The 11,124-nt window shown below is 50.0% G+C and overlaps 6 protein-coding genes across 6 annotated transcripts; 3 read left to right on the top strand and 3 right to left on the bottom strand.

Moving 5' to 3' along the window:
• Positions 1-728: 728 nt before the first annotated feature.
• Positions 729-936, top strand: M437DRAFT_61284 (uncharacterized protein; the record flags this gene model as incomplete). The annotated part of the gene is made up of 2 exons (XM_041023907.1): positions 729-844; positions 900-936. The coding sequence occupies 2 exons, from the start codon at positions 729-731 to the stop codon at positions 934-936; spliced, it is 153 nt and encodes a 50-aa protein (XP_040874564.1).
• Positions 937-1,967: 1,031 nt separating this feature from the next.
• On the bottom strand, positions 1,968-3,206 carry M437DRAFT_70718 (uncharacterized protein; the record flags this gene model as incomplete). Its single annotated transcript, XM_041025545.1, has 1 exon — positions 1,968-3,206. The coding sequence occupies one exon, from the start codon at positions 3,204-3,206 to the stop codon at positions 1,968-1,970; it is 1,239 nt and encodes a 412-aa protein (XP_040874565.1).
• Positions 3,207-4,957: 1,751 nt separating this feature from the next.
• Positions 4,958-5,275, bottom strand: M437DRAFT_61280 (uncharacterized protein; the record flags this gene model as incomplete). The annotated part of the gene is made up of 2 exons (XM_041023905.1): positions 4,958-5,142; positions 5,191-5,275. Coding segments are annotated over 2 exons (270 nt in total), but the record flags the coding sequence as incomplete, so codon positions are not given.
• A 1,889-nt stretch (positions 5,276-7,164) lies between these two features.
• On the top strand, positions 7,165-8,515 carry M437DRAFT_70719 (uncharacterized protein; the record flags this gene model as incomplete). Its single annotated transcript, XM_041025546.1, has 2 exons — positions 7,165-7,237; positions 7,275-8,515. The coding sequence occupies 2 exons, from the start codon at positions 7,165-7,167 to the stop codon at positions 8,513-8,515; spliced, it is 1,314 nt and encodes a 437-aa protein (XP_040874567.1).
• Positions 8,516-9,535: 1,020 nt separating this feature from the next.
• M437DRAFT_70720 (uncharacterized protein) lies at positions 9,536-10,033 on the top strand (the record flags this gene model as incomplete). Its single annotated transcript, XM_041025547.1, has 1 exon — positions 9,536-10,033. The coding sequence occupies one exon, from the start codon at positions 9,536-9,538 to the stop codon at positions 10,031-10,033; it is 498 nt and encodes a 165-aa protein (XP_040874568.1).
• A 742-nt stretch (positions 10,034-10,775) lies between these two features.
• Positions 10,776-11,120, bottom strand: M437DRAFT_61281 (histone H4-like protein; the record flags this gene model as incomplete). Its single annotated transcript, XM_041023906.1, has 1 exon — positions 10,776-11,120. The coding sequence occupies one exon, from the start codon at positions 11,118-11,120 to the stop codon at positions 10,776-10,778; it is 345 nt and encodes a 114-aa protein (XP_040874569.1).
• Positions 11,121-11,124: the final 4 nt, after the last annotated feature.

The raw sequence follows: 11,124 nt of genomic DNA on the forward strand, positions 1-11,124 counted from the left end.
CCCGAATCGCGTGTGACCTTGAACTGCTGCCGGCATCACCGACGCTTTTTTTGTGATCGCCAGGGGAACACCCTCCCACAACACTGGACAACGCCAATGTGTGCAACTAGTAATCCTGGCATCCGAAAAGGTAGGATTTCGATAGATGCAATCTACTATCAGGTTCATCATGATGACTTCCTGCATATCGCCCCTGGCAAGCGAGTTTCAAGCAGCACAATCTTCGCTCTGTTCGCCGGTGGGAACACGCTATATGCAGCGGATCCCTCCTGGTCCTGCCCCTTGTGGAGTGCTCAAGGACACTTCATCTAATCGGCATTACCGTTCACCCGGACATCCATGCATATGCCCTAGCGATGGATGTCGCATCAATAATGACTCCGAGGTGGGTGATTGGGATAAGCTGTGGGAACCACGAGCCGCTGGGCTACTTGATGCCTTGCATTATTGACACTCATTGACTTCTTCTGTGCTTTCCTGCGTCGTCTGCATGTTTCAGTAGCACGAGACGAAGGAAATGAGGTGTTTTCCTGCCCGAGAGCAGGTCGATGGAAGTCTTTGCTCGCCACCAATATTCGCTGGGTTTTAAGACCTTAATGATATCTCGAATCATTCTTGCCCCATCCGTTCTCCCTGTTCTTCACCTCCTCCACTTCGAACACAAAGCCAAATTAATTCCTACCGCTAACACCTGGTCGAATCACGAATCCACCGCATTTTCGAGCATTATGTGTGACTACACCAAGGTCGAATACTGCTGTGGCCACCTGCGTTATACTGTACGAGCCTGGTGCGTCACATACCAGGAGTCACACAAACGCTGTCCCCCTAATGTAGTTGCTGTGTAAGTTTTTCTTCATGGTATACAAACTTCGACTCTTCTGACGCCAATCATACAGAGAATATAGATTCGAAGAACCATGCGGTACCTTTTAGCGCATATGATATTGAGTGATGCAGCAGATGCTGATGACCGATTGATATAGGCGATTGCAAACCTCGGCAACCGCCAGTGGGCAACAGACAACCTAGCCGCAAGTGATAAAATCAGCAAGATGCCCCTCTACATATGTCTGAGTCTAGAGACATATCTTTCCACTCATTCTCGCAAGTATCATGGTACAGGGCGATATCGCCCGTGTGAGGCCTCCTCCAACAAGGACGGTGAATAGTCAAGCCAGGGTCAGATTGCTCGAGTCAAAAGCAGGAAAAATGACTTCTCCAGTAAACATACATGTGTTCTGTGCTCCAGATACCATCTTGTCTCAAATGTCAACACCGCGTAATGAAGACAATGTGTTTGGCCTACAATTCGAGTGACACGCTATTACCCAACAGCTGTCTAGTCTTTCGTCAATGAGAATATTCGCACAACTGGGCGAATACAGATCAACCGAGATGAGAGTATGCCAATGGCGGGCTCCCCAGAGGTCCATATGAAAACGCTTCCCATCGAGTGCGTGATATCTGTGCTGGTACGGAGAACTTGGAGATAGTGAATTCGCATCGCGCTAGCGATGCAGACGCTTGATAGAGTGAGCAAAGCAATCGCGCTCTCAGATGAACAGTGAGTACTCACAAACCTCCAAGCATGAAGATACAGATCAACATAAAGCGGTCCATCAGTGAAATTTCTGACTTTAGTAAACACGAAATTGAGACGAGCGATATAGCGATGTCGATAAGCATATTGATAATGCCAGCAACGAGGAAGGAGATTGTCGTCTCGATACAAGAGCCAGATGTGGGTTCTGTATACTGATCCCAGAAGTAGTTGATCGGCCTACAGACTCAGCGCAATGACAGTCCAGACCATGACTACATAGGAAAATCTAATGAGGCATGCGCTCATCATATGTATATGTAGAAGAAGACAGGAATTCATTTCAATAACGAAGTCCCCCAATTCACTCGCGCCGTATCTGAGCCCCCCGTCACTTTTGATCTGCGATTCATGCTCCATGATGTCAGTAGAGATATAAAAGCCAATACGTCCATTGACGAGTGGTGCTGGACAAAGAACCTGTAGACGTATATTTGCCGACGTCTTCGGCTTCTTCCTGGGAGATGCGGAGCCAAACGTTGAGTGGTCCATATTCGATGTTGAATTGGTACGTATAGAGGCAAAGTCTCTCCCAATGTTGGGACATAGCATTCACGCTCATCGGGACAAGGACAGGGCATAGGCCTTGCATGATTGAATAGATGATTTGGGACTTTGCAAGTTGCTGCATCCCGAGGATCTGCAAATCTTGTTGTGTTATGAAGCGGCACTCAAGAGCTTGCAGATCGTAGTGAGCTTCGGGTTCTGGGCAAAGGACAGAAGATCGGAGGATGTCGTTTGTATGTTGATAGACGATGAATGATGATGGGTCGTACTGGTGAAGGAGTGTTTCGACATGCTGTGGCGAACTAGGATCGGAACCGGAAACGTGTCGCAAGAACCTAACACTGTCTAGCCAGCTGTATCCGCAAACATCGTCTTTCAAAGGGACGTTCAGATGATAGGATGCGTATCTAGCATGTACCTGAGACCAATGATCAGGAAAGGAGGATAAGCCGACGAGCGTATGGCATGCGCAATCGTTGTAGATAAACTTAGGCGGCGAAGCATTAGGGTCGACAGTCGATGTACGTGGGCAGCTGTCAATATGTATGTACTGCTGTACGGTATCAAAAATCCCAAGTTGACAGCCAAAGGGACAGACACGAAGGTCAATGCGAAAGAACTCGAGGTTGTGCCGGCGCGTGTGTTCTTCGAAGCCTCGATAAGTGGTAGTCTCTGGAAAGGTTGTCCGACACGACGGGGCAGGACATTTCAAGCAGAGAGATGACGGATCAGGATTGTCCATATTGAGGACAGTAGCCAGGTCGTGGGCACGTTTGGCGTTGATGGCAGAGAGCGACGAAGACTCTGGCGTGCGAACAACGAGCTGTTGGAGCCTTTGGAGGTCGTGCTCGTAGAGAGAGTGCTGCCAGAATCCGTACTTGTTGGCTTCTTGTTGGCAGCTGGCTTGCCGGAGGTCGACTCTCTTGTGGCAGTCTTGCTCGCCGGTGTCTTCCTGACGGGAGCTCTGCTGGCGAGAGCATTGTGGATAGTCGGCTTCCTGATGGGCATCGCTGGCACATTGGGAAGGGGGCTGTGGGAAGTCGCGGACACTGCCATGCTGGACACGTTGCTCTTGTGCGTTGCGGTCACAAACCATATTGGTTGGTTGGCCTTCAGAGACAGCGGATAAGGAAGGGGCAGTTGCTGTAATAAGGACATATGTAAAAGTTGACGCCGTCTGAGGGAAGCGAGTATTGATGGACGCGGCTGGCGGTGGGTTTGGTCGCCGACGACGGAGGCGCCGGGCTGGAGGGGACACAGGGTCATGAGAAAGCTACTCTCTGACGGTCCGACTCGTGTTCGTAGAAGATGGCATGGTGGGGCTGGTAGCATGGGCTGAAGTGGCATTCGACTGCACTCGTCAGAACAACACAAGGGGCGAGCGACTAGGCGAGATGTACTTTTGGTGCTGCTCCAATTGCCTTGCGGTTGACTCTGATGCGCAGACTTCAGGGGTGAGAACGAAGCTTACAGATGGCTAGAGAGTGCTGTGACAAGTGACGCAATCCCCTCGCAGCCGGAACTGGCTAGTTATTGCGGCGATGATGTCTCTCTCACTGACCAGATGACGGTGGACGGTTCAGTGATCGTTCATGTTGAGTCGAGGATGTCTTTGTAGTTCAGAGGCAGCTAAGGAGGGGCGACTGGGAAAATGTGAGTGGCACAGAGACAAGATGCAATAGGAAGCGATTCAGCGTGGAGTCTCGCCTACGTAGCTCTTTCCCCAATTGACGTTCGTTTGTGTCTTGTCCTGAGCATCAAAAGCGTTCGCCAGCAACAATGGGCCTCATGTCGCCTTTTTCATCACAATGATATCGATTCATATATTCTCCAGTCTCTTGTGTCACAGCTTGAGAATCTTCTACTTGTGGTCTTGTTGTGGCTGCTGTTGTTCAGGCAACAGACGTCACGCCCATATACTGGTCTTGTTGCTGTCATCACTCGATCGTGGAGCTCAAATATGAATGGAGACGCTGTTGGTGACTGGCTCTACAACTTGACCTCTCTTCGAGTCAGTCGTCATTGTTTTCTGACATTCGGTGTTGTTGCGCAAGTCGCGCAGGGACTGTAACTTGAGCTCCTTGTTATGACGCATGCGAATCCGAATCCTGCTTCGAGACGACTGCCAAGACATGCTTCCGGCAGAACACGCACGGGCTTTTCTCTCCCGGTCTTGTTTCAAATCTAGCCACATGGTGTTGTCTGTTTGTATTTCACGAGCTTGACCACGAAGGAACTCCGAGGTCTGACGACGACGTGCCGAGAAGCAAGACCTGCCCCTCGACACTTGAAACAGCGGACTTTGGTGCGGTGTAGCCAACCAGCGTGTCTACACTACGGCCCGTCGAGCTTCGCGAAGTCTGCTTTACCTAGGCAGGGCTTCGCTGCTTCATCAAACCATCGGTAGCGCGAAGCAGCGCATCCACGATATCTGAAGCAAATTTACACCGCTATTTGGGCAAAAGCGACAGAGTGTTGTGTATCATTACTCTCTACAAGAGCTTCTCCGCGCCCGCCAAGATGCTCCTTGCCCTCTCGTTTGCATGAAAACCATGTCTCTTGACCAAAGCCGTCGACAGGCATCAGGCTCCGCAGAACTTTTCTGCACCGCTCGAATCATTTAGCATACATCTCTAAGGTCTCACATATATCATGCCCCACGGCCGCAGCCTCTCCTCTCCACCAGATATCCGATATCATCGCTTCCACTTGCTGGGGTAACTGTTCAGTAGACCAAAACTATGATCGAGTAATTGAGCAGTGGTGTGTCTGCGAGAGTCCCGAAGCTCATAATTCTTGATCTGGTTCAGCTGGCTCAAAGTTGGGTTATTCTCACGTCAGACAATTTCAGACTGCTCGATATCTTTCCAGCCACACCAGAACAGTGACTACTGATGCGAAGAGACCTGCCGCAATCGCAACGGCTATTCTGGAAGATCGGACCATGCCTAAGCCTGTCAAGCGGGCGAACATTCCACCCCTTGGAGTAAAGGCTCCATATCTCGTACTCTGGAAGCTTGCAGCAACGGAGCCTCACCTGGTAAGTCTGGGTTTGCGATAGATACCGTCAATTAACACACCTGAGACTATTCCCCTTGAGCCAAAACCTACTCTTAGGAGTAGTGTTAAAGTGAAGACGAAGACGGTGCACCAGATCATGGTGAGCGGAACATCATCTGAGGCGTATCAGTCTGCAAACTCGGAAGAGAGTGACAGGGGTAATGCCCATGGGCAACGTACGAGGTTGAAAAAGCCATCTTGAAGACTCGGTCCATCGGAAAGCCACAGATCTAGACATCAGAGGTCGATCTCTTACGAAGTGCTGGAACCAGCTCAAGACGTGAGACACGGTGGTAGTATTTATAACAGTGTTTAGCAATTGCCTTGCCGTGAAGTAAAGTCCCTGGCGATGATCGAATTATCTGCCTTTGGGCCAAAGGCTTGTGAGTTTGAAACGATCTCAGGAGACTCCCGACCGACAAAGCAGGGCGTAAATATAGACATGACACGTAGGCGCCAACACTTAGATTGCTCAACGGCATACATGCACTATTCCCACAAATATATTGCATGGTGGCTGTGGAATCCTCCTGGTCAGTGACCTATCGCAACGCGACAATTCGCGCTTAAGCCCGAACAATGTACAAATCTGTCCCAGCAAAGCCATGGCAAGAGCTATCCGTCAAGAATACATTTCGAGACACGTCAGAACCTGATACTGATCGGAAGTAAAAACTTGGCTATTGTTTGTTGACGTTGCACTTAGACCAGAAGAAGTGATAGAGAATAGAGCTTACACAACAGATCGAGTGAAAGCATGAACTAACGATTCTCGGCAGCAGCCATGTTCTCCATGTAAACACAGCTTGGTTAGCACTGTCGCTTCACTCCAATAATAGCATAACCATAGCACGTACATAGATGCACGCACAGGTCAGGATACACCAATCAATGATACATAAAGAGAGTTTTTTTTCTTGTTACTGAGACATGCTATAGTGTACATTGCTGTTAAGCAACAAACTTAAAACCATCAGTTGATAAAACGCAACGGCTACAAGCTAGGTGCGTGCCAAGAAGAGGACACCGAGGTAATGGAAGCTTATGATCATCCTCACGTGACCTACAGCCGTCATTCCAACTCGAATGGCTAGTGACGAAGTCGCAAATAGGCCTTATCATCAGAGCATATCACGTTGCAACCTGCTGTGATAGACACATACGGTTGAGCAAGCTATAGAACTTTGGAGATTATCATCTTGTACACTAGCAGTGCGGTTCTGGTACGTTCGGTAAGAAGACCGACATTCGAAGCTAGCCACCGATGGTCCTTCCGCAACCTTCATCTCTTTGGGACTGCTAGATATAATTTATAGTCGATCTGGCAACAATAGTTATAAACACCACGTAGTCGAACCTCAGACGCATCTAGGAGGCCTTCACTAACATTCGTCCACTCTAGATGTTAGCACTTCAAAGTTAGAATTACCACGTGCCGACATTTCAAATCGGAAGCAGGGTCGCCCCTACGGCAAGCGCGATGTCCGAATCGGGCCAGTCGGCGAATTCTGCCGATTAAAACTCTCTCTTTGCAGCGCTTTGCAGCGCTAGCGGTCATGGTCTGAAGTCCCATATTCTATGGGACACCTTTTCGTCCTAGACGCTCGACGCATCTTCAAGGGTTTTTCGGCTGTCCGTCTTTGAACACAATCGACCCTACAGAGCCGTGATTGTAACATTGAGACCCATCTGATTCTCGTTGTTCTCGTCTTCGTTGATGACAAGAATGAGTGGAAACGACAATAACGCGTCGTCAAGTCGCGACGCGCAAACACGATCCGGACACAAAAGAGGTGCGCATTCACCCTGCGCCGACGAAACCCTCAGGGCGTCGTATACTAATTCAGCGAAGGGAAAGAACCCGACAAAAGTGACCCACGGAAGAAGCAAGCGCGAGGCTCTCGACCCTTGGCTTCGGATCCGGGCACAGTGCCCGAATCTCTCAGTGATTTGCTTAGCAGGCAATCGCCGATAGCGAACAGTCCGGACACTCCATGGCAGACAGTGAACAACTCCAACACTGTCCCAATCGCTTCACCGGGTCCAATGAAGGGCGGGAAGACCTTGGTACAGGTTGCGAAGGAGATTCTGAATGAATACCCAGATGGTCTCACTTTGCAAGATATCTGCGATAAGAGCAATGGTGCCCAGAGCAAAAGTGGTCAGGCCCCAAGAACAGCGAAGAACTCGATGGGGGCCACGCTGAGCCAACATAAAGAGCTCTTCCGAAAAGAACTTTCGAAGGAGAACAAAAAGTACAAATGGTATCTGATAGCCCCCATTCCTGGTATTCCCACTCAGTCAATGAACGAATCGCTGGATCAAAGCCTTGTCACTCACACAACCAACACCACGATGGCTTTGACCACTCCTCGAGAGCAAGAGCCAAGTGCAGGGCGCAGCATGACCAACAACGGTGTCTCTGAACGTGAAGATCAATCAGTTGAGACGAATACCGAGACGAACGGAGACGACGGCACGACACATCCAGAAACGTCTTCGGCTGCGACTGCCCAGAAGATCGATTTCATAATTGAAAGCGCAGGTTCTCCGCGTACCGGCGGAACAGATGGACCAGCTGCAGCCCTAGAAGTTGAGCCAAGCCAACAATCTCATCTGCACGAGCTGCAGCAGACCTCTCCGCCTTTGGTCGATCGGCGAGAAGAGTCATCAGCTCGCGAATTGCAGCCTGCTATTCACGAGGGTCGGGACGCCACCATACCTGACTTGCCCCCGGGTCTTGTGGCGGAGGACCGTTCCGTCGTCGCTGTTCCACCAATCGCTCCCGAGATGGAACCCGCAGATGTCGTGATTGGAGAGGCTCAGGACGCCTCCGTCGACCGTGATATGACTTCTCTGGAAGTCCTGCGTCCTCTCTTGGCGAATGTGATCAGTACGGAGGTGGCTAGGTTCGACGGCCGCCGACACGAAGAGTTGCCAGCTCTAGGGGAACATCTCCCCTCTCGTGCCCACAGCCATATCGATGTGCATGCGATTATAGAGGACATGCTAAGGCCCCTTCGCGGAATCGTGGGGCTGGATTCCACGCTTGCGCAGCCTGCTGTTCTCGTCAGCCGCAGCGACGCCCATCGAGCGCTAGATGACATCAGGCTAGCAAGGGGTTTCAGGAAACGTTTCGATGAGGCAATCTCGAAGTGTGATTCCACGCTAGCCACGATGGTTGACTTCGTCAATCTCTTGAATGAGCCAATCGCCCATATCGAGTCTTTCAAAAACTCGCTACAGGCATACAAGGCGCAAGCCACAGCTAGTCAGAGACTCTCTCGGAAAAGTCTCAATGCATTCATCGACGATCAGGATGATGACGATCAGGTCATCGAGTAAAGGGTATGGCCCTGATTGATGTTGTGATCTGAAAACGAGGGAGGGCGAACTAGCACCAGAAGGAGTTTCGTAATCAAGTCGCAGGGCACTTCTAAATAGGAACTAGAAGAAGTTGTTCTACGTTGGCCGTCACTTCCAGCGGGGCTTACAGCGAGAGTGCAACTTAAGTGGATGTATACGGGACTCGATCAAAACCATAGGTCTCCTGTGGCAGCCTAGACACTAGTGTGTGGGCTTCGCAGCCGCGCATTCAATCCTCACGATCTCCATTTCCCTGCTTCCTTCCTTCCTTTCGTAAGTTTCACATACACAACTCCCATCCAAAGTAGACATCTCCACGTATCTGATATCCTGGACTAAATTAACTCCACAGGGGAGATCGCTGCCCCATAGTGCCTCGATTAGACGAGATCAATGCCTTTTGTTATGCAAGCTGCAAGCCTCCACACTGCCAAAGCGGTAAGCGTCATCTCCATGTTCTGAAAGTGTGCTTCGCATCGAAGCTGTTCGAGGAACCCTTATCACGAAAATCCTTCGTTGATCCCACGTATCATGGCCAGACGCTTTGTATCCTGCAAGTGGTCCTCAGCAGGTAAAGCAAGCAGGTTCGTACAGATGCTAGCCGATCTAAGGGCCGATATTAAGGTTCCAATGGATTTCTACTCCCATACACTACGGATGACTTCCGCAGGAAGCCACAACCAAGTACTATAGTTGCTGTTGTAGGGACAGGACCGCGTTGCATATTTTGCTTCTTCGCGTGCGGCCTCGCGGGTGATGTGCAGCCAGCCCCTTATCTGTTTTGTGGTCTGCAGTATATGATCAATCGGGTACCTGCAGCATTATTGCAGCTACGTTATGAAGAAGAACGATGAACGCGTACAGGCAACGAAAGCTTATCATCACAACGTATCCGGCCTCGTGACACAGACCCGCCATCTACAATAAGACAGCGACCAACTGGATATCTATCATACACCGAGTGGAACACCTTTGAGACCTTCACTCCTCTGAATCAGCATGACTGTCGAACAATCAGCTCGGGACTTGCAACCTTCTGTCTACAAAGATCGCACGCGTACTAAGCCCACCTCTGTCCTTGGTCTTGCAGGGGAAAATCGCTTCGTCGCCGCAATCGGACCCATACCTTTCGAAAAAGAATACAAATGTGCCCCAGCTTGGGGATCTCACAATGCCACTGTCGACCGAGACATGTCCCCTGAAGGGATTCTACATCTCTTCAAGACCTCTATCGACAGGGAGGTGGAAATGATCATCGCCCACCTGCGACAGGAGCTGCTGGCTCTCCATGAACGTTTTCCACCTTACGATCATAGCGATGCCAATGCACACGCGTCATTAGAGAACATCCTAACGCACTGGCTCGGAAACTTGGGGCTAGACTCCACGCTTGCGCAGCCTGTTGTCCCAATCAACAACAGTGGTACCCCTCAGGTGTTCGATAGTGTCCGGCGGGCAAGCGATTTCAAAAAATCAAGTGTGGGGATCTCAAATTGAATGCTGCGATCGCTCAACTCGAAGAGCTCATTGCTGATCTCGACTCCATCAAAAGCTCGCTACAGGCATCCAGGGCGCAAGCCGTAGCTGTCATGGAAACTTCTCGGAGATGTGTCATTGCGTTCGTCAACACCTGAGTTATTGGCCATCACTCCACGAAGTGATGATCCCAGTCTTTATCGATGTTGTGATTGCGGGTGACTGAGGGCTAAAACTTGCTTGACTGCATTTGAGAATCAACTTTTGCAACAGTATCTGAAACTCTCAGAATAGTATGGATGAGACGATGGAGATTTAGTCAATATGCGTACATCGAGTACCAGTCATTTGATGCTCTCACTTCTGTCGCGAAGACTCGGAGTCGGAGAAGAAGAGGATCGCCATAAGCGTCGAGAAGCCTTGTCCCTTTCCTCTGTAGTTCAAGCATAAGCCTGCGAAGTGGGCAGACTATGTGAGTAGGATTTGGCTGTCTCTGAGGACATGTTTATCAAATTCTCATTGTACCGCCTATCGCAGATTCCAGCGTGACAAGTCAGCACTAATTTTGAATTTACGAACCAGTTCAACACGTTGCACATTCAATAACTTTGTTTCAGACCTTCTATTGTGATGCAATATCGCTATATGACTTTGTGGCGTGGTCTCATCACCTGCAATGACAGAAATACTCAGTTGCCGTATCCGTAGATGGTGCCTACGGACCAAAATCAGTGACCTCGTAAGAACAATGGAAACGGCGTGATCACTCACGGCCTTGACGCTTGAGGGCATGGACGACGTCAAGTTCAGTGACAGTCTTGCGTTTCGCATGTTCGGTGTATACAATGGCGTCGTAGATTACACTTCTGAGAAAACTTTTGACAACACTACGGGTCTCCTCGTAGATCATGTTGGATATACGCTTGACGCCACCACGGCGGGCCAAACGACGAATGGAGGGGTTTTTGATGCCATTGATTGTATCGCGTGGGATCTTGCGGTGCCGTTGAGCGTCATGATTACCAAGACCATTGCCACCTTTTCCATGCTGACTCTGAGCTTTGACCTTCTTTCTGACGATTCTTCCATCTTTATCTCTCGTACACATGTCG

The sequence above is a fragment of the Aureobasidium melanogenum genome (genome assembly GCF_000721775.1).
Source record: "Aureobasidium melanogenum CBS 110374 unplaced genomic scaffold scaffold_71, whole genome shotgun sequence".
Classification (NCBI taxonomy): domain Eukaryota; kingdom Fungi; phylum Ascomycota; class Dothideomycetes; order Dothideales; family Saccotheciaceae; genus Aureobasidium; species Aureobasidium melanogenum.